The sequence below is a fragment of the Pelodiscus sinensis genome, chromosome 7, assembly GCF_049634645.1.
Source record: "Pelodiscus sinensis isolate JC-2024 chromosome 7, ASM4963464v1, whole genome shotgun sequence".
Lineage (NCBI taxonomy): Eukaryota > Metazoa > Chordata > Testudines > Trionychidae > Pelodiscus > Pelodiscus sinensis.
Genome location: NC_134717.1, coordinates 71,604,758 through 71,627,833, shown reverse-complemented (window position 1 = coordinate 71,627,833; position 23,076 = coordinate 71,604,758). Strand labels below are relative to the sequence as shown.

Here is a 23,076-nt window from a genome sequence, read left to right as displayed (position 1 = left end):
AGGAATCCTAAAGGCATATTTTCTATATGCTTATATTTTATTAAATGTCCTTTGTCAATGGTGATTGATATAATTATTATAATGCTGATCTCTTAACCTTTTGCATTTATATGCATGTGTTGTCAAAAGACCAGAATATTCAGACCATAATTATGGTCTGATGTAAACTTGGAGTTTAGATGGAATTTAGCTACATTAGGTTGATTTTCTAAACAATGTGTCCACACTACCAAGCCTGTCGCATCAACCTTAAAGGTTGTTGAAGTCAATCTTGGTTACTCCTGATTTCATGAGGAGTAACCTGGTATGGTGGAGTTTACGGTAGTGTAGATGCAGCATTGGCAAAAGTTGAGGCTGTTGGCCTCCAGAAGGCATCCCACAGTTCTGGCCAGAACTTGCACCTCTACTGCTTGCCAGGTGAACAGGGAAAAAAATGGAAAATTTGAATTCCATTTCCCATATGGCCAGCGTTGTGAGCATATCTCAGAGTGAGCAGCACACCGTGGCACACTTCTCCCTCCCCTTCCCACCCTGCTCCCCCTGTCCCACCTGCAGGCTGGGAAAGTATAGAACTGTCCTGGGAAGCTGTGTTTGCTGGACCCAACCCTACCCCTTCCCCCCTCCTGCCTGCAGGCTCCTTTCCTGGCTGGCCCCTTACTGTGCCTGCCTACCTCTGAACCGCATGAATCCAGATGCTCCACTGGGAACTCTGTGTACCTGCTGTAAAGTGCCTGGTTTAAAGCAAACATTTGACTTTGAATAGAACACATCTCCATTGTCTTTATAGAGACCTTCGGAATAGGCTAATGGATATGGGGTAAGTGTAACACAATGTATGTGCTGTAATGTGTGCCCTTGTAACTTTTCATGCAGCTGGGAGTGCAGCCAGCTTGCTGCGTACTCCCCTTCTTTGAGCATCTGCCTGCCTGGTTCAGATCCACAGGCAAAAACGCACAAGGGAGGACATAATCAGAGAGCAGAGGGAATGCATGAACTCCCCTATGGAGAAGATGCAGGCAGAATGACAGGACTAGATTGCTGAATGCCAGGAGAGGAGAGCTGCCAGGGAGAAGCAGGTGAGGCAGCAGGATACTCTTTTTGCCCCTGTGATAGTTCTGATGGAGCGCCTGGCTGCATGGCTTCCTCCCAGAACCCCATCTGCCTCAGTCCTTTCTCCCCCAGACCCATTGCTTCCACTCCTAAGGTCTCTGGGGTCCACCGGGGTCCCAGGACATGGGACCAGGGGGAGAACTCAAGGGCAGCCTTACTTCCAGGACCTTGGGAGACAAAAGGCTGTTACATGTGTGTTTCTTAGCCCCTCCGCCCCCTCAGGTTCCCACTTCTTTCATTTCCCAGTTGTTTTCACCAAATAAGAACTCCTGTTCTTTGAACTATTTTGTCTGCATTGCTTGTACCGTAGGGGTGGTGTGTGGGATTAGAGGCAAACAGAGGGAATGCAGGAGCAACTTGTTGAGAGCAACGTGGAAGACTCAGAACTGGCCATTCATAAAACGGTCCTTCATGGCATCTCTGATTTGGGCTGCCCCACGCTTTGCTCTCCTTATTGCCCTATTGTCCAGATGCTCAAACCCTTTGCCTAGGCGCTCTGCCTCCGCAGCCCACGCTGCCAGATAAAGTTTCCCCCTTGCTGTCTCAAAAATTATGGAGCACACAACAGGCTGCCACCACAAATGGAATGTTGCTTTTCCTGAAGTCCAACCAAGTCAGGAGACTCCTAAATCTACCCTTTAAATATCCAAAACCACATTCAACCACCAGTTTGCACTTGCTCAGCCTGTAGTTGAACTCCCCCTTGGTGGGGTCCCAGGCTGCCCATGTACTGCTTCATGAGCCACAGGAGCAAGGAGTAGACTGGGTCACCAAAGATCGCAATAGGCATTTCCACCTCTCAGATTCTGATTTTCCTCTCTGTGCATCTTATGGAAGAGGCAGGAGTTCCTAAAGATGTGTGTGTCATGCACCTTTTGCAACCATTCCACACTGATAGTCCTAGTGAACTGGCCCTATGACTCACCAGCACCTGCAGCACCATGGAGAGGTACCTCTTGTGGTTTATGTACTCCTTGGCCAGGTGGTCGGTGGTTAAGATGAGGATGTGTGTTCCGTCTATCCCCCCACTGTAGTTAGGAAACCCCATTTCAGCAAAGCCATCCACTATGGTATCCACATTTCCCAGAGTCACAACCCTGCATAGCAAGATGTTATTGATCACCTTCACTAGTTCTGTAACAACAGCCCCCACTGTAGATTTCCCCACTCCAAATTGATTTTTCACTGAACGGAAGCTGTCTGGTGTTGCAGGCTTTCAGAGGGCTATTGCCACACGCTTCTCCAGGGTCAGAACAAGTCAGAACTGGCACCTCAGGGCCGGGGAAAGCCATTCACCAAGCTCCCTGAAAGTGGCCTTGTGCATTCGGAAGTTTTCCAGCCCCTCCTGATCATCCTATCTGCATCACAATGCCCTCCCTCCAGTCTGTGCTTGTCTCACAGCACCAGAAGCAGCATACCATTTTGTCCACAGAATTGACTGGTGGCTGCACTTGCATCAGCACCAGGGCTTGCGTGAGTAGTGACTCCATGCCAAGCTGAGATTTGTCCTCCTCCTCTTCCTGGTAAAGTGACATGTGTATGCTCTCAAAGTAATGTGCCACTAGGTGCACCACAGCACACATCAACATCAGTACGGTCTGCGGCAGACCGGGATGCATGCTTGCACTGCTATGGCATCTGCGTGGGAAATCAGGGCACAAAAAGATACGGAAACACTGCTTCTCATTGATCTCATGCAAGGGAGGAGGGATTTAATGAGTGCATTATGGGAGGCTGATGACATGGGCCTAAAAGCACCCACTGCACAGTTTTGGAGTATAGCTCAGAATGCAAAGTTACTCATGGTGCATCAGTCTCTGAGTTGAAGGTAGGCTGTTTAATGGGGACATGCTACTTCGGACTATATTCAGTTCTTCCCCGTAGTGAGGACATGGAACTTCAACTTTGCAAAATCAGGTGCCCAGAAATTGACCATATTAGATTCGACTTTACTTTGTAGTGTAGACATGGCCTATGAGAAATGCTTGGTCCAAATATTCTCTCATTCTTTGTTTTTCGGCCTTTGCTCTAGGAATTATTCATTTTTTCTCTGTTATTTGCATTTGTCTGAAACTAGTAACGAGTAATCTTAAATTGTTTAGTTTTTAGAAAACTAGTACAGCATTAAGATTGCTTTAGTGGTGCCCATCACTCCAAGATTGAAAAATCAGATGAATAGGCCCAGATTTAAAATATGTGCAAACTGTAATAAGATGTCAGTTGCACATCAGCCCACGAGGGACTTTAAATGTCTGTGAAGACATTCTCAAGGATGCACAGCCCATGTTGTCTTTGCCCCTTGGCTTGGGGATAAATAAATAGGATAGACTGTTTGAGTTCCTCCTCCTTAAAGACTCCTTATGGACTCACTTAGCTCCAAGAAATTGAGTGTTTTGAAAGGAGTAGTTTCACAAGTCAGAGAAAGATGTCTGATCTAAGCAGTTTTTAGGTCCTCTGATACTGTACTTGATGTATGTTTTGAATCAGAAATCTCAGATTCTACCCTTGGTTTCATTGATCCAAAGGACACTGAATGGACAGAATACGGCTTTTTTGTATTTGTAATTACTTGCAAACTTCTTAAATGAAAACGTGAACCATTTATTAACATTACAGTGGAACAGGAATAAAAACAGAGAACATGAAACAGCGAAAGAGAAGTTAGGATTAAAGCTGGGTGAAATTTTTGGCAAAACTTGTCTGTGATTAGAAATACAGATTTAGGTCAACCAAAACATTTCACAAATTCATGTTGGTTTCAGTGAATTATTCTGGTCAAAACAAAACAAAAATATTTTAGAAATGTCAAAATGGTTAATTGTTATGTTAATAAAACATCTCAATTTGATTTTTGGAATATATCCACTACCAAAACCATGGAAGGAGGAGGAGCTGCCCCCTCCTTGCCTTTAGCCCAGTGGTTAGAGCACTCACCTGAGTGAAGATCTAGATTTGAATCCCTATTCCAGAGCAAAGACTTGAATCCAGATCTCTCCACTGCTGAGTCAGTGCCCCAATTCCCAGGGTAAAGGATATTTTACTTAAATGCTCAGTGGAGCAGCAACTGGAATCCCGGCATGTTCTTTCATCCCTTCCCAAGTGAATGGCCAGATCATTCTCACACTATTTTCTCTCTGGAAGCTCAAAACACAATTTTTCTGTTTTTTTGATTCACTGAAAATTCCAAAATTGTTGGGTTTTGTTCAAGCTGACCTGAGCCAAAATTTTCCCCTACTTTTTGGAATTGCCAAAAAAATCAAATTAATTGCCCAGTTCTAGCTAGGACACTGAATACTAATCAACTAGTTCATCTAAAACAATACATGAGATCTTTCCCAAATACCTCTTTTTCCAACATGCTATCCTGATATAATACAAATTCCATACATAGAGACAAATGATGCCCTCTGTGTTTCAGGTACACATCTCCCACTGAAATCACTATTATTTAGCTCTGATGTACATCGTGGTACAACTGCATGCACTGTTGTATGGTAAGACAAAATTGGAAGCAGTGACTTCAGTGTGAGTTCTCTTCCTGCAGCTGAAGACAAAATTGGGTCTACTGTGTCACCGTTGTTGCTACACCACATCCCATTTTCTCCACTGTAGAAAACTCTTTTATGTTACAACTTCATAGAGCTATGTTGTGATTTAAAACCATCTCTTTACTAATATGAAAATCCATTACAGTAATAAACACTATAGTAAGCCTGATGAAAGAAAAGTCTTAAACTATTTAATGTACCTAAAGAATGGAAGGGAAATGACTCCAGAACTTTTCATATTGCATAACCAAACAAAAGTCTCTTTGGTTTAACATAAGATGTATTTTACTATGACCCTTCAAAGTAAATTATAACTAACTTTTACTAACCTAGATTTTTTTAAAATACATTTTACTGTCATCATATACATACTTCTTTCCATTAATATTCTTTATTACAGCATGGTCATGTATGTTTTCTCATGTAAAAGAAAATTCCTATGGAAAGAAAATAGGAATCAACGTTTCAAATCTAAAATAGAGTCTAAAGTGCTTTTCATTTACTTTCCTCCCCTTTGAGATGCCAGAAGCAATTTCCTCTTGAAACTGACTTCCTTTCTGGAAATGATTTTCGTCTCTAACCATGTTGAGACTCTCTTTTCTCATTCTTTCATTCTGACTTGCTTTTTCTTCTCAATTACTACTTCATCTGAATAGATCTTCTGACAATAGGTAATTATATATGTTTCCCTCTAACTTTATTATTTCAGTTCTTTTTTGCCTCATTATCAGTCAGCCAAGGGGGATAGACAAAGCACTATTGGTGTCCTCTGCAACAGAATGCTGATGTGGGGGGGGGGAGCTGGCTGTAAATTGACGTGGCATGGAAAATCTCTGCTAAGTTGTAGCAGCTTGTACGTTTCTGTAAAATCAAGCTCACTCTTGCTGCATTGGTAGCTTGAAGTAATTATGAGTGCAATGCTTATATGGAAAAATTAATAGAAAATGTCTTCATTTTCTAACTTGGGAATTGAAATTTTTCTGTCTTTGGATTTATGGCTACTAGTAAACAAAATCCAAGGCAGTTAAAGTTGCTACTTTTGTTTTTCAGTCAGACTAACAGAACTTGCTGCTTCCCCCACCCCCTTTCCTGCAATTTTTTTCTTTACAGATCTTGCCATGGGGTGCGGACTACGAAAGCTAGAAGAGCAAGATGATAGCAGCCCTGGAAAAATATTTTCTACATTGAAGAGACCACAAGTGGAAACAAAGACTGACTCTGCTTATGAATATGTATTGCTGGATTTTACTTTAGAAGGTATTTTCTTCTATTTTATCTTAGAAAGTTTTTGCAAAAGGAGAAACTACATGTTCTATTTTTAACTCTTCTGACTCAAGAGAAAGTGAAGTTCATGTACCTTGTCAAAGCTAAATAACACACCAGCCTTTTACTCGGTAATATTAAATCTAAGGTTCTCAGATAAAATTAAGGTTGAAAGGTCTTATTATATTAAACAAAAAAAGTTACAAGGTTGTCCTTATTAAGGAAACTGGACAAAAACTGCTTGGAAGATTTTCCTACATTCCAGTGAGCTAGATTCTGCCATCCTTAATGACTTTGAGTAACACACACTCACATGATTTTCATTTTGCTACTCACAAAAGGAGAAGTGGTGAAGTTTGGCCCTAAATGAATAATTGTTGTATTTAATTTATTCAGCTTCCAAAGACCTGCAGTCATAGCTCATTACTTTATATAGAAATAACTTTTAAAATGCTTTAAAGAAACATTTTTTTCAACCTTATTGCAGACATTTTAGTAAGATTCTTATAGATTCCGTTTTTTATTATCCTATTTTTAAATTCTTTCTACTTCTTAAGGGTCTTTTAAAATACTGCTTGAAATGAAACTTAAAATTTCTATGTATAATTAGAGGAAGACAGTATTCTGTGGAATACTTCCATTACAGGGTGTTCCGTTTCTAACAGAGTAATTCCCTATTCTAGAAAGTTGAAAACACAAATAAACAAACCCAGATGGCTGCCTTCTGAGAACAGATAGCTCTGTGCCGCAGTTACTTTGTTAGACCTCACATTTTATAACTAACAGTTTTACTAGATGTTATTGATGGCAGAGATTTAAAGTAAATATGCTGATAAGTAGAAAGAGTCAAAAGGGGGAAAATGTGACATTATGTGTCTTGATACAGGAATATTTTAATAAATATAGAATTCAGACCTCTGTTGAACTATGTATTTGAATTGCCGGATTATATTAATGTTCATGTTTATACATACTGAAGTGTTGATGATTAAGTAAGCTGCATGACTTGATGAATAGAAAACATAACAATGTACTAAATTATAGTACTGACAACCAACAGTATTTCTAGCTTTTAATTAGAAAGAGGAGTTGTTCATTCATGTGTTTGGTTCAGGAAACAAAACTTCTTTGTATTGAGAAGTAGTAGTAACAGTATACTCTAGGACTAGAGCTGGGTTATATAATATATAAACTAACTATCTACTGCTGTATTTCAATGGATATGTAGGATAATAAAAATTTGTTCCTTGACTGAAGTTTGTTTAGAGTTTCTAAATAGTTCATTGTGTTCTAAATAATATTTGTATTTACATAAAGGCTTAGGAAAACATCCTGAAAAGGATTTGTTTTAAAGGAGACAGTTGTTTTCAATGTTAAACTAAATATATAGCTAGAGTGGTGGGGAGAGTGGTTATTTTACCCTTACAATGCAAAATAACCCTGTGTCATATTGCAAAAAATTATGACCACATTTTCAAACCATGGTGCATATTGTTAGACTCATGAATCCATATTCAGCACTTAACTAAAAGTGATTTGATACTCAATGCTGCCTAGTACCTCTAGCTTTAGTATTCACTTCATTGGGATTTATGGGTGCTCAACATTGAAATTCAGGTCACTTTTAGTTAGTTGCCTAAATATAGATTTAAGAGTCTAACTTTAGGCACTTACGTTTAAATGGAGGCCTGTCTGTGTAAAACAATGTCAGCTGTGTGCATATATTTTATGTTTTTCTGTACCTTTTTCTAAGTTTCTGTCATTCAGAGCTAGGTTTACACATGCACACATATACAAACAAATTATCTCGGTACACACTTTCTCTCACTCTCTTTTACTAGGAAAATTCCAAACTAGAATTTAGGTTTTAATCATGAAATACAGGGAGTGACCAACTTACTGTAGGGTCTGTTGGGAACCAATACCTTTTCTCCTTCATTTAAACTATCAGCTCCATCCTGCATCTTGTTATAACAGTATTTTGGGCTAACAGGAGTTCTATTAAAAGCTCAATGAATATAGTTTATGATCAACAAGCTTGTCTCACTTTTGAGCAACATGAATCTCACCCTGTCAGAGATCTGATTGCTGTCGTCATAGCACTTTCAGTTTCTGCTGCGTGAGGAAAAATATCATGCCTAACATGTAAAAAACATTTTAAAATCTTATTTTACAAACTTTCTATCCCTACTTTACATATGTAATTGTATATTGAGATGAAAGTATAGCAAGGACAATTAACATTATATTTAAAGCTAGTGTGCCAGAGTTTAACTTGCCAAGTTTATGCTCAAAGAAAGAGAATAAAGAGCTCATCAGGAAGACTATTAAAGTTCACTGATTCTCTATCAAGCCCTCACACTGGTTAGAGTAGCTTCAGAACTCTCAACCAGCTAGGCAGAGCTATAGCACACTGTGATCTGGCCTCAAATTCTTGTCCCCAACGTGCCCTTTCCTAAGTGCAGGAATGATGGCCTAGAACAGCCTCCCTGCCCTTTGGAAGCTCTCCCACACCAGGAGAATCTCTAGGAAGGAAGATGCAGTCAATCAGTCTTCACTTTGCACCACTTGAGTGGTATAAAGGGAATGGAATGAATGGGAGCGAATCTACCCGATTGTGGTTTTAACTGTCCATTTCTGACCATTGCCAATTTTATCTTCACAGCTATGGGGTGTAGCTCACCTAAGCAGCATGTCTGAAGTATTTTGATGGCCAATTAAAACACATACCTGGGAATCACTAGCATTGTCCCACACTCAGTACAGTGCATTATTTGTCCTTCATGTCTCTTCTTTTAGAAGATAGGGTAAACCTGTGTCTATGTTCTTCATTTCAGCGTGCTGAAATTTCAGATAATATAAAGTGCCTATCACTTTCTATAAACACAGATATATATATAGATAGATATATAGATATAGATATAGATATAGATTAGATATAGATATAATATTTATAATTGGTTTGCTATCACCTTTTAAAATTTGTAACTTCTGAGTTATGTTATTGTAACAGTTTTGTTTGGCTGTTATGAGAGGAACACAACAAGATAGAAATTGTTTAAAATTTAGAATAGTTGCAACAATTTGCAATGTGAGGGAAATGGGCCATTTTTTACACATACCTACTTTTTTGACTGAGGCATGCAGTCTAAGGCTACCTCCAGATTGCATCCCTCTGTCAGCAGAGGGATGCAAATAAAGCACTTAGAAAGTGCAAATGAGCCCGGGGTTTAAATATCCTGGGCTTCATTTGCATACTCATGTTCCGGCGCTATGCCGATCACGCGCCATTTCAAAAGTGAAAGTGCTCTGTAGCTATGGTTCTGCCAACAGCAGGGAGCTTTTTTGACAGATCCTGTACTCCTCAAAAAAACGTTCACTTTCGAAATGGCGCATGAGCGGCACAGCGCCAGAACGCGAGTATGCAAATGAAGCCCGGGATATTTAAATCCCGGGCTCATTTGCACTTTCAAAGTTTTATTTGCATCCTTCTGCAGACAGAGGGATGCAGTCTGGAAGTAGCCTAAGCTACATCATGTGTGCTTTCAGTAAACCTGAACATGTCCATTGGCTTCACTAAGCAAAGTGTTCTTAAAGGAACTGTGTTTAGGAATCCTGTGGCTCTGTTCACTTAGGGCTAAATCCTAAATCCTGTCATCTAGCATGCAAAGTGCTGGGAGAAAAACAGGTTTGAAATGGGCCTCTTTTCCTATGTCCCACATGTACACAAGTAGTGAGTAATGTTGTATTTGCACTGTACAATAGTGAATTGTAAGGTACAGCCATATAACACAACAGCCCCTTGCATCATGTCCCCAAGGGGGCATAATTTGTATTAGTGGGAGTATGTAGATTTGTATCCACTAGTGCTTTTTTGGCCATCAGGGCATATGCAAGGATGCATGTTGTTCCTGCCCAAAGGAGCAAAAGAATGTTCCCCACAATGTGCTGTCCATCTGTCGTCAGAAATCTGCCATGTGTTAGCAAGATTCCTGTGGCAGAGGGCACACCACATGTCAGGCTTTCCCCCAGAATAGGATTTAATAATTCTTAGTATTTACACAGTGTTGTAATTTTTCAAAGCACTGTACAAACATGAACTCATTAGACCTTGTGACATATACATATAAATATCATTCCCCATTCTCAAAGAAGAGCAAGGGAAGGATAGATTGAGACTTCACAGGCCACACTGACGATCAATGATCGAGCCAAGAATAGATACCACAAATTTAAACTTATCCACTAGATCCAAAAAAAGTTGATGAGACAGTGTCATGGTCATGTATCAGAGGGGTAGCTGTGCTAGTCTGTATGGGTATGTCTACACTACAAAGTTAATTCGAACTAACGGACGTTAGTTCAAATTAACTTTGATAGGCGCTACACTAGCGCTTCACTAGTTCGAACTTAATTCAAACTAGCGGAGCGCTTAGTTCGAACTAGGTAAACCTCATTGTACGAGGACTAAGCCTAGTTCGAACTTACTAGTTCGAATTAAGGGGTGTGTAGCCCCTTAATTCGAACTAGTGGGAGGCTAGCCCTCCCCAGCTTTCCCTGGTGGCCACTCTGGCCAACACCAGGGAAACTCTATTGCCCCCCTCCCGGCCCCGGGCCCCTTAAAGGGGCACGGGCTGGCTACGGTGCCCATGCCAGGTGCAAGCCTGCCAGCACCCAGCCAGCAGACCCTGCACCTGGCACGGCTCGAGCCAGCCACCCGATGCCCCCCAGCCCTCCCCCTCTTCCTGGGACCAGGCTGGTGGCTCCCGGGAGCTTGCCCGGGACCGCAAGAGGCGGGCACCCGCCTGGTCTAGTGCGGACATCGTGGACTTCATCCACGACCTCTGCACTAGGCACAGGAAAGTGGCCGTCTAGGGCAGGACAGCTGCCAGCCTGGCCACCCAGGAGCAGGTGTACATGAAAATCAAGGTGGTCCACTGAGACCCCCGACCCTGAGCCCTGAGCTTACAATGGCCGTACTGGGTCAGACCAAAGGTCCATCTAGCCCAGTAGCCTGTCTGCCGACAGCGGCCAACCCTAGGGACCCTGGAGGGGATGGACCGAAGACAGTGACCAAGCCATTTGTCCCGTGCCGTCCCTCTCCAGCCTTCCACAAACTTTGGGCAGGGACACCACTCCTACCCCCTGGCTAATACCACTCCATGGACCCAACCTCCATGACTTGATCTCACTTCTCTTTAAACTCTGTTCTAGTTCTAGCCTTCACAGCCTCCTGCATCAAGGAGTTCCACAGGTTGACTCTTTGCTTTGTGAAGAACAACTTTCTGTTACTAGTTTGAAGCCTGCTACCCATTCCTTTCCTTTGGTGTCCTCTAGTCCTTCTATTATGGGAACTAATGAAGAACTTTTCTTGGTGCACCCTCTCCACCCCACTCATGCTTTTATAGACCTCTATCCTATCCCCCCTCAGTCTCCTCTTTTCTAAGCTGAAAAGTCCCAGTCTCTTTAGCCTCTCTTCATATGGGACCTCTTCCAAACCTCTGATCATTTTAGTTGCCCTCCCCTCTCCCACCCTCTCTCTTCCCCTCTCCCACCTCCTTTTCCCATTCTCCCCGAGTTTTGTTCAATAAAGAGAGATTCTATTTTTGACCACACGTTTTCTTTATTTTGTACATCAGGAAGGGGGGCTAGGGAAGGGTAAGTGGAAGGAGGTGAGGGAGGAATGGGCTACGAGCCCCCGATGGGGAGGACTGTGCTGGCTCTGCGGGCTTCTGGGGGTGGAAGCTCTCCTGCAGCCCCCAATTGCCCCCTCTCCCCAGATGGCAGCCTGCGGCAAGTGCAGCCGGTCTGACGGCCGAGTGCTGTGATGTGCCCAGTGTGGGCACCCCTGAGAACTGTCTGTCCGGGGTGGCGGTCGGGTCCCTTTAAGCACAGCCCTCGGCTAGCCTGAGGCAGCAGCTCCACGCTCTAAGTCCTCATCTGATGCCCTGCCGGCACTGCTTCCGGCCATTCTTAACCCCGGTTCAGGGTCTACTCTGTGTGGACATGCTAGTTCGAATTAGCAAAATGCTAATTCGAACTAGTTTCTTAGTCTGGATGCGTTAGTTCAAATTAGCTTAGTTCGAATTAACTAATTCGAACTAAGTTAGTTCGAATTAGCGCTGTAGTGTAGACATACCCTATCTGATGCATCTCATAAGGTGGCCTTTGCCCATGAAAGCACTTGCCCAAACAAATCTGTTGGTCTTTAAGGGGTCACAGGGCTCCCTGTTGTTGTCATGGTTGTCATGGTCAATATCGTATTCTACGTGTGTTTACATCAAATATGAAAATTGGGTCTATTCTCTGACTTGTATGTTAGACCCTTTACATCTGGGGAGAAGACATGGTGCCACGAGTATAACATGCTAGAACTCATCTCTTTTCTGGGGAGGTGATTAAGAAGGGAGACAGAGGACCTGAATTGAACCATATACAAAGTGGTATATGGAATATTATCATTGTGGTTTATGTACTTTTTCCTCTTTATATCAAAGAGGCCAATGTAAAAGCAAAGAAGAGTGAATTCATTTCAACTTAGGTTATTTTCTTTTGAGGGAGAGAGACATACAATGAAAAATCCTAAACCAGAACTTAAAAAGTGTTTTTTTAAATTTCCTAAAATTGCCATCATGGTTTTGGTGTTTAATTCCATTCTGAGACACACATGGATGCTATTGAACAACATTATCCTTTCCTTCTCTTCATTCACCAAAAGTATCATGAAAAAACTAAGAACTGTAAGAACTCTAAAATGAACTAAAGGCCTTGCAACAGGTGTTACTGCTGAAGAGTGTCAAATTCCAGTCAAAACAATCTCCTCTCTAGAATCCACAGTTGCGCAGAGGGATCATAAACATAATACTGACATCTGTCTCTGGGACTGCAAATGAGAAGAGTAGATCTGCCTTCTGTAAATACCGATTGCCTGATTTTCATAGAGGCTGAGCATCCACATCTCCAACTGAAGCCAATGGGTAGCAGCAAGTACTAAGCATTTCTGAAAATTAGACCATCGCCCATGCACAAATATTTCAAATTGTGAACATCACAAAACAATTCTTTCTAGCTGTACAAAAGCTATGGGTCATCCCCAGCACAAAATGAAACGTGCCTCCAAAAGTATTGTGTTTCTGCTAATTCAAATGGAAAATTTGACTGTATTGAGCCTTCACAGTTTGTTTGAGCACAACTCCCCACTGTGACCAGGAGAAAGTCTGCTAACACTGATGACATAATATGACCCCTTGCTGCACACCATTAGATTTAATTTGGGCAGGGATAAGCATGATATTAAAGTGTCTGTGGTCTTATCTGTGCAAGAAAGGTGAACTGTATAACTAAATGTGTGATTTTGAAATTGGTTTTGTTAAGCTGGAGCAAACCTCTACATGGATACTTATTTCACTCTCACCCACACTTATTTCAAGCTACTCAAAGCAAAATCAGTGTCCACACAGAAGTTCGCACTATTTTAACCAAATTAATTTAACAATTAATTCAAAGTAAACCAGTGCAACAAAGTCTGTATCCCCATTTTAGAAACAGTTTTTGTTCTGTTCCCTTTTCATCCTATTCCTTTTCCTCAGGAAGGAAATGCTGACACAGCTCTTATACAGTATTAATAAAGCCAGACAGATCATTATATCGTTTCCAAACTAATTAAAAGTTACTATAATCTTTCTGTTTTGTAAGATGTATAAATTTATCACTGTTTTTACTATTCCAACATAATTCCTGTTCAACTATGCATCTGCTATATTTTGTATATCTGTACAGCTATCGTAAGATATAGGCAAGTAGATTATTTATATGTATGAACATTTGCATACTGGGTAACACTTGTGCCTAATGTCCATGTTTTCTGTTCATTCAATTTCTTTAGCATCCTCGAATCCAGAAGTTATCAAGATCAGTTCTGTGTTGGACATAGCAACAAAAGTGGAAGAGTATTACATCAAAGGATATGTTGTAGGAGCAATTCATCCTATTATATTACCTATCGGGCGAAGAAAGCACTTTTCTGCAAGTTATTTGTATCGAGTGGTACTATCACGACTCAAATTAAGGTAACGTATGCCGAGGAGAAAAATTATTTGAATTTAATTACATAGAATACATTGCTTCATTAATATTTTAAAAAATTCCAAATGGATTTTAACAAGCATTCCTTTTAACTTTTAATGCTAATCAGGACATTAGAAAACACCTTCAAGGATGAACCAAGAGCTGACTGCTTGAAAGGATTTAGGCATTGCGACATTGAGCTTTCCATCACCTACCTTCTGGGTACCTGTATAAATCACTGCAATTCAAAGTCTGAATTGGGAGTCTAGACTCCTGAACAATGCATGGGGAGAGATAGGCACCTTGGAATGTCATTTGCAAAGACAGGCAGGCTATGCAAGGAACTAGCCAATGGGAAATGCTGGTCAGAGGAGTGTATTCTAAGCCCTCCCTCTGGTTTTAGGTGAGTTAAGCAGACTACAGAGAAGTATTTATCTTTGTAAGCCAGAAAAATCTCTTTTGAGTTACGGTACCTATGAACTTTAGCAAGAAGACTGACATCAAGCTGTCCTGCACTGGCTCAACAGCATAAGTACCAGCCTCAAGGGAGATTGTAGAGAAACAGGACACAAACCCTAAATTGGTTCTGAGATCTATAATTAGATTTCACCAACCAATTATCAAGTGTAAACTTGTAATAAAACAGCCTTAATGTGGAGTCACATACAGTCTCCTTTGGTACTCCAATCTGTCTTGCCACTTAGGTTAGCATACCTTTGTGATAGATGGTCCTTTACACCAAGAATCATAGCAATATTAAGGTTTCTTCCAGTTTCAAAAGACCAGTCAATTGCACCTTAGTTCTCACACAAAAACCAGTGCTTGTAGGCAGTCCTATAATAAATAATCTAAAGGCTTATTGTATAGGAAAAGGAAATAAGAGATCTGTACAAGGCTAACCCAGATGACATACACACAAAATGAGTTGCAATCTTAAATGTCAAAAGATAACAGAAGCAAACTCTATATATCCTTTAGGGATAATCCATGCTAAGCATCAGGGTTTTTTTTGCTTATGCTTCAAAAACCTTGCCCCACAAAGTCCAAGCATCATAGAGATATAGTTACTTCTTATTAGGGGTTTTTAGTCCCTTCCCCACTTAAGCTCTGAGTTGCAAAGTCAACTGATGGGAGGAATTCATTTGCATGACCCATCTTTAGAGGAGATGGGAGAGAAATCAAATTGTTTCATTGTTTTCATGTTCCACAGTAGTTAATCCGGTGTTGATGAGTCTTCCCTGCTGGGCAGGCCATAACACCTTTAGTTGGATACCAGAATTTCACACTAATTAATATCTTTAATTAATATATTTTGCCTGTCTGGTGATTCACATAGTAACAGAGACTTACAATACAAATGCTCAACTATGTTAAATGAGATTAATCCAGGTAGCATTTTACAAGCATTCCATAAAATCTAAACTCTAAACACATTTTTTTCATTCTAATGCCTATGTTAACAATATTAATATACAGGTGAACTAGACTGATTCCAGCTACTTATTTGTCAGTATTGAATTGAATCATGGGGACATTGGCTTGAACTGGCACATGGCCAACCAATATCACACTGGGCAGGGGCAGATGACGATTTTGCGGGGCCCAGGGCAGCACAATTTCACGGGGCCCCCCCTTTGACACGGCGCATGCACAGTGGCATCACGTGCATGCGTGGGGCTTCTTGAAGCATGGGGCCCGGGGCGGCCGCCCCACTCGCTCTGCCCTATATCCGCCTCTGACATTGGGGATGGGTAGGAAGGATGCCCTCATAACTTAATCCACTGATTAGGGTATTGTCTTGGGAGGTGGGAGACCCTTTGCTCCAGTCCTTAATCCACTTATTGGGAATTTCAAGGTATTTGTATTTCATGGTAGAAAAACAAAGGGTTTGCTATACATACTGTTTTTTTGTGAATGAACATCTTGGTCTGCTTCCCCTATTTTCTTAATCTTAAATCTAACCAGATACAATTTTTGTGCAAGCTGCATACTTTACCTTTTAAATCTGTGTCCACAGGATTAGATGAAGGAGATCACTTAGTGTTTCTTAACAATATTTTTTAACATACTCTGATTTTATCCACTCTGCAGAAGTCTTTTTCAATCACTCTTGAACGTGTAAGAATGATCAAGGGAATTCCTGTATTTTTAGGTACTTGTCCAAGTGAGTGCACACTTTTTCTCATTCTGCTTTGCACAGGAAGAACGACATGTAACGTGACTTTTTGGAAACATTCCATAGTTTAGTTTTGCCTACCCTCCTTCTGTCCCACTTCTTGTGCACCTGCGAAAAGGGAATACAATAGTGGTACAAATGAACACCGTGTGCTCTGTCCTTCATCCCTGGATGCAAGTTCTAAGTTCTAGAAGTTCTATGCTTCTAGGGGGATACTCCATATATGCTTCAATTGCCCCTATGCTCTTTACCCAGCTGTTCATAAGATAACATCATTAAAGCACTTCTAAAAAGAAAGTTTGATTCCTATTTTCTTTCCACAGGAATTTTCCAAAAATGAATACACAGAACTTACAAACAAAAATTATATTAAGTATGAATATGTTTTCTTTCCCAGTAAGGCTCAGTACCTAATACTTTTTGTAATCATGGGGAAGGGTCACTTCTAAGCAGAAGTGTGAAAAAGTATTGCCAAGATTTCATTCATAACTTCCTTTTCAAAAAAGAAAAGAATTCTACATGGAAGCATTTTGTGCAAGTTAGCAGCAAGCAGTTGACAAAGACTGCTTTCTTTCTGTGTTCCAGCCAGAAGCATACAGCACCCAGAAGACAAAGACACCCCAGGCTTGTGATTGAGGAATGTCCTTTAACGTATGAAACACTGACAAATGAGGTAGTGAAAGGATTGTTAGAAAAGGTATGGCAATTTTAGCAATTTTTTTAACTTCTCTGCTCGCAGGATTTTTAACTAACGTATGTATTTACATTTACAGGTTAATTATTTTCAGTTTTCAAGTTTTCAAGTTTTCTGGCTTATAAAAACTAACAAGGCATTTGCTTATGTAAGAAGGAAGTGTTGCCTTTTCTCCTTCAGCACTTCTTTTTGTTTAGGACACTTGTCTTGAACCCGTTTAACTCAAACAAAGGTTTCCTCTGATGGCCTTTATTTTGTTGTTTTTCATGGTTCAGGCAACTATCATCGAACTTTTCGTAGGGATATGTGATTTGGAAGTTCCTTCTAGAAATTGTGTTGTAATCTGAAGATGTATATTCCCTTGTTCCTTGTTAAATAATATTTTCAAATAAAACTGATATTGGTAGAGTAATTTTCAAATAAATTGTCTCATCTCATTCTGTAAATTACAACAGGTGGTGCCAAAGTGTTGGTTTTATAGAAATATTTATTTTTGATTACTTGTACAGTAAATCTTTTCAAAACTGAACAGCAGAGCACCAGCGGACCCAGAGCAGCAGAGCCCCGGTGGCCTTGGTGCAGTGGAGCCCCAGCAGCTGTGGAGCTGGCCGAGGAGCTGGGAGCCTAGTGGCCCAGGGGCAGGGGATCTTTGGCTATTTGCTGACAGATCCCAGGAGAGCCTGGAATCTGTCAGCAGAGGGGCCAACCTCCCCTGAATCCAGCAAACTCCCTCCTTTGAGACCGGTCAAGTCCCGAGGGTGCTGGACGAGAGGGGTCCAACCTCGAGTGCACTGCAGAGAGGTTGGTTTATTGAAGCACTTAGGTAAAGTTCTGGGCAGCACATGGCGTATACCCAGATCACTAAAAATACACTTAACATTAAAGCGAGACTGAAAGAAATATAATTTTGCTTTATGATTCAGAAGATACTTCAGGATTTTGCAGTGCTTCATGGTTCGTCACCTTCAACATCAATTATCATTGTAGGTGTACGAGTTTGGGCTGAATCTGTAATTACCCTGGAAGCTCCTTTTTTGAATGAATCCCTGATTTCAGCTTGCTTACTTGTCTTCTGCCTCTTTTTCATAAAAGCAGAATGCAGAATATGCAATTACATGTTGTGTTAGGGGTATACTAGTCCCAGTTATTAGACTGAAGATTTGTATTGGGAGATATCAGAAATAGCAGTTAATTGAGCCTTCTCATTAACTGAGTGCTGAATAAAAGAGTTGTACTGTATATACATTTAAGTTAGTGTTACTAGCTGTTATTTCAACACATTTCTTGGTCTAATCATAAAAAGTACACTGTTTGCAGAATTCCTATTGACTTCAATACATGGAGAGCTTGTAGAATCAAGCTGGTATTTGCCTTAAAATAATAACTTTAGAACTCAGCAGTCCATAAGTACATTGTGTCTTGAAGATATTTGCTTCCAAATCAACATTTTAATTTATGAATATGTATATCATAGAAATTTCTTATCTACTACAGGTACTTGTAAATTCACGAAGTTTCAGAATCATTTTGTTTTATACATACAGGTCAATGAAGCTGCTAAAAGAGGGAAGAAGTTTGTTGGATTTATAACACAGCATTTTCCTCAACCTAAATTTTGTAATGGCACAAATACAGATGGAAATGTGGACTCTGAATCAGCACTATTCATCAGGAGTAGAGAGCACAGGAAATATAATTATGATGAAAACTATAAAAACTGGAATGAAGGCACTTTATTTCACTCTCAGATGACTGACCATTCAGAGGAAGAAATTCAGCCAGAAAGGGGACAGTTACAGGATACTGATTTCCAATTTGGAAAAGAAGGCAGCTCCAGCCCTACTAAATCACGAAAAGAAGGTAATAAAACAGTACTTGTTTATTGCAGGAGCTGCATAATTACACTGAGTTATAGAAAAAAAGATAACAATTATAAAGCAGAACTTAATAACAATATTTCTTTTTCAAGTGATGTCCCTGTGGGTGTTCTACTGTTGGTGTCAGGCTCGTCCCGGCACCACAGATCGAAATTTTACAGCAGTCCCCAGTCTCTTGTGCATGCGTTGCCCCCACTTTTGAAGTTAGCAAGTGCAGCCTGATTCCTGTCAGTTCCTTCTTCGCCACTCTTGGCTACGAATGGAGCTCCAACCTCTCTTCTCCTTCCATCACTTCTGAAGCAAAAGAAAGAAAATGTAGATAGATATTGTAGACTTACCTATTCCTGTTAGTTTTTCCTTTGTTAAACAGTTCATAGTTAAAAAAAAAAAGTGATTTTACTTCAGTTTGTATATAGTTAGTCAGACAGTTTACCGCCGCACAGCTCCAAGATGCGACACACCTAAATATATAAATAAATAGGCCTGAGTCATGGAAGAGCATGTGTTTGGGGCACTTCTTCATTGGTTTCAAGGTCTGAATTGAGTTTGGTCAAATGGTTGGTGCTGCTGCTGTCTGCCAAAGGTTGTGTCCCTATGTCTTTGGTAGGGATTACAGCATTTCCTTCAGTGGGGGTGGGGAATGGGGGGGAAGGTATTCATCCCCAATGTACATAACGTGGTGCCTGAATCTTTGCTAGAATGCAAAGCTTCATTGGTCTTTGCAGCAAACCATTTTTCCATATTGAATGGTAGGTTTTCTACCTTGGCCTGTAGGTCCCTAGGAACTCCCACTGCTTGAAGCCAGGATGAGCGTCTCATTACTATGGACATTGCCATATCTCTTGCTGCGGTGTCAGCGGCATTGAGGGTGATCTGCAGGGCTATGCGAGATATACTATATCCCTCTTTAATGATGGCTTTGAAGATGGGTGTCTTATCATCTGGGAGATGGTGCATGAGCTCTGTCAGTTTTGCATAATTGTCAAAGTCGTGATTCACAAATAGGGCTGTGCAGTTAGCAATATGAAGTTGAAGGGTTGAGCAGCTCGAAATCGACATCCACAAATGCCAGGCCGCAATGGCCAAAATCGACTTTTGAAGCCGAAAATGCCGAACCGGGCCGCGGAGGCCGAAATCAATGTCTGGAGCGCGAAAATGTTTGAAAATTTTGTTGAGGGTCTACCCAACCTCCCCTCCACACCAGTGCCAGGCGAATCCAATATCTTCCACCACCATTTGTGCCCTTTTTACAACTAGTGGGCAGCAATCACCACAGATTGGTGGGTTTTAGAACTCATCAGTTCTGGGTAAACTATCCCTTTCATATCAAAGCCCCAACTTCCCCACTTTCTCCCTCTCTCTGCAGAGACCCTTCTCACAAAACCATGCTCTGCCAAGAAGTCAAACATCTTCTCAACATAGGAGCCATAGAACGGGTTCCCAAATAATACCAAGGGAGAGCGTTTTACTCAAATTACTTTCTCACCAAAAAGAGAACAGGGGATTGGAGGCCTATTTTAGAACTCCGTCAACTGAATAGATACCTGCACAAGCAGCGCTTCAAAATAGTTATGCTCACCATGATTATTCCCACACTGGACAGAGGTGACTGGTTTGTAGCCCTCGACCTCCAACATGCATGCTTCCATATCACAATATATTGCGCACGTACATGTTTCCTACGCTTTACAGTAGCATCAGACCATTTCCAATACAGAGTCCTCCCATTCGGACTCTTCTCTGCCCCCAGAATCTTTTCTAAGACCCTGGCAGTTGCAGCAGAACACCTTAATCGAGAAGGCATCACAATCTTCTCTTATTTGGACAACTGCCGCATCTGAGGTCATGATCAGATTCACAAAGGCCTTCCTTCAGTCTCTAGGATTCATTATCAATGAACAAAATCTACTTGAGTTCCCTTGAGTTCATAAGAGCTCACATAGACTCTATGACAGCATGCACCTATCTTCCCAATCAACGTTTCAAAAATGAGGTTTACAGGATCGGTCGGAAAAGGCTTCCCCAGCCAACAGATCTGCGTCTAGACTGCTGCGCTGTGTCGGATAAGCTGATCATCGGCACAGTGCGGCGGCCATGTTTATTTTAATGAAATAGGGATTATTTAAATCTCTGCTTCTTTGACTATGCCGAATAAACTAATTTACATGGCTCCATCGACGGAGCCATGTAGTCTAGACACAACCCTAGTGAAGACATGGTAATTTGTAATTGTAATATGAGTTATCAGTTTGAGGTAAACTCTGGACTATGCCGAATAAACTAATTTACATGGCTCCGTCAACGGAGCCATGTAGTCTAGATATACCCTAGGATCTTTTATTAGTTACCATGTGTAGATAACACAAGTTAAGAACAGACCTTTTTTCTATTGAAATGTGCCCTTTGTGGGAAACAGAGAGAAGAACAAATGAGTTTCCCTAGTTAGGTATTTTTAGTCTGTCAATCCTTCTTTCACCTGTCAATCTTGCCCATCTGATACCTAATAGATGGGATTTTAAATGACTATTTAGCATAGTGAATTCTTCCGTTATGTACCGGAAACATTCTAATTAAATTCAAATGCAATTTTTTCACTTTCCTGCTAAGAAGCAAGAACTCTCCTTAATTTAAGGACTGCAAAGAATAGCAATGTCCCTATCACGGGGCAGAACTCACCGCCCTGGCTCTTCCTGCTGGTAGCTCTGGGAATTAGCTCTTGTCAGCAGGGCACCTCTCTCTGGCTGGTGTCTCCCTTATCACTCGGCTCTGTTTCAGATCAGACACTGGACCCGCGTCACTCCCAGACTGCGGCATCCCCCTCGGGACACTGCCCTCCAGCAGTGCCCACTACAATTGTCTCTTATCTCCTTCCTTGGTTTATCAACAATCCTGTGTGTCTGCACTCTGGGGTCCTCCCCTTCCAGGGAACCCCCAGTTCCCACATACCCACCTTGCATCAGTGACCCACTGCTAGTTATCTTCTAGCCCTGGCAAACTGCAGTCTGGAATGGCCACTCATCATTGGCAAGGGGTGTGGACCTGCTTCCATTTTCCTATCTTGGCTCTTTCCCTGTAGCCTTAGTACACTCAGACCTTGCCTCTGGCCCTGCAGCTCTGCCTGCCTTTTCCCAGCATTGCCCTGTCTCAGGAAGCCTCCAGCTTCCCTGGCAGCCAAGTCCCTCCTGCTCCCCAGCTAGAGCAAGAGTGTGTGTTCTTCTCCCTCCAGGAGCCCTTATTTATGCAGCCCCAGCTGGGCCCTAATTGGCAGCTCTGGCCTCAGCATGGGGTTTTGCTCTCTCAGCCCTCTGCCAGGGCTGGGTTTTACCCATAAAGGGCCAGTGCAGGGTAGAAACCCCATCACTGCCCCTCTATTACTTTTAATACTTACTTTTAATACTTGCATTTAAATGATTGCTGTGCAATATGCTGAGCCTTTAACCAGTCAAAGCTTAAGTCGTCCCTCCCAAAGTGAAGAGCAGGTTTCATTAGTCTCAATGATTAGTGAAATATAAATATTAAAATTGTAATAAAAAAGTGAGAAATCTTATTTTGTCATTGCATTCTATACATGGATTTTTTTTTATCAATTTAGACATTTCCCAAATGGAAACAATTTTATGGGAATCTTAAGATTTCTATCCTGGATTTGTCTTACTTTTCTTCAGCTGTTGGGCTGTGTCTAGACTTCATCCTTCTGCTGACAGAGGCATGCAAATCAAGCACTTCGGATGTGCAAATGAGCCCAAGATTTAAATATCCCGGGCTTCATTTGCATACTCACGTTCCGACACTGTGCCAATCAGGCTTAATGTCGAAAGTGAAAGTAAAGTGTAGCCGCGACTCTGCCGACATCAGAGAGCTTTTTCGGCAGATCCTGTACTCCTCGGCAGAGGGATGCAGTGTAGATGTAGCCTTAGTCGCGTGTGCATAGAAGTTATTAGCATTTCTAAAATAATGACTATTTGAATTTAACACTTACTCCTTATGAATGTGTCATATTACCCCCACTTCCTTTTTTTAAAAAATTACAAGCATACATTTTGAAAAAAAATCAACTAACTGCATGTCACTGTGCACATTTACATCCTATTTTGATATGCCATATTCATCCCAATCCTTGTGCAGGGATAGACATGTAATTTTATTTGTGAGAGCCAAATTTTAGGAACACAACATATGTTCAAGGTTTGACTATCTAATTCTGAATACATTGCTACTGGTATATAATAATTCTAGTAGACATAAACATTTGCACAAAATGATAATTGCACTAAGATTTCATACTTCCTGGCTGTGTCTACACTGGCATGAATTTCCGGAAATGCTTAAAACGGAATACTA

The 23,076-nt window shown here is 41.3% G+C and overlaps 1 protein-coding gene across 8 annotated transcripts in view; it reads left to right on the top strand.

The window, feature by feature from the left end:
- Positions 1-5,174: 5,174 nt before the first annotated feature.
- The window catches only part of RFTN2 (raftlin family member 2), an 85,477-nt gene continuing 67,575 nt past the window's right edge, over positions 5,175-23,076 (top strand). For 7 of the 8 annotated variants that reach the window (XR_003088305.2, XR_012905399.1, XM_006117922.4 and 4 more), the window contains exons 1-5: positions 5,175-5,329; positions 5,769-5,915; positions 13,807-13,990; positions 16,750-16,861; positions 18,403-18,718. Coding sequence is in view for 6 of the 8 variants with exons in the window: in XM_006117922.4 (XP_006117984.2) it covers positions 5,777-5,915; positions 13,807-13,990; positions 16,750-16,861; positions 18,403-18,718 (751 nt within the window). In the remaining 2 variants the exon portion in view is untranslated. Of the gene's footprint in view, positions 5,330-5,493; positions 5,512-5,768; positions 5,916-13,806; positions 13,991-16,749; positions 16,862-18,402; positions 18,719-23,076 lie in introns of those variants that run through there. The other variant, XM_025182036.2, reaches the window with a different exon arrangement.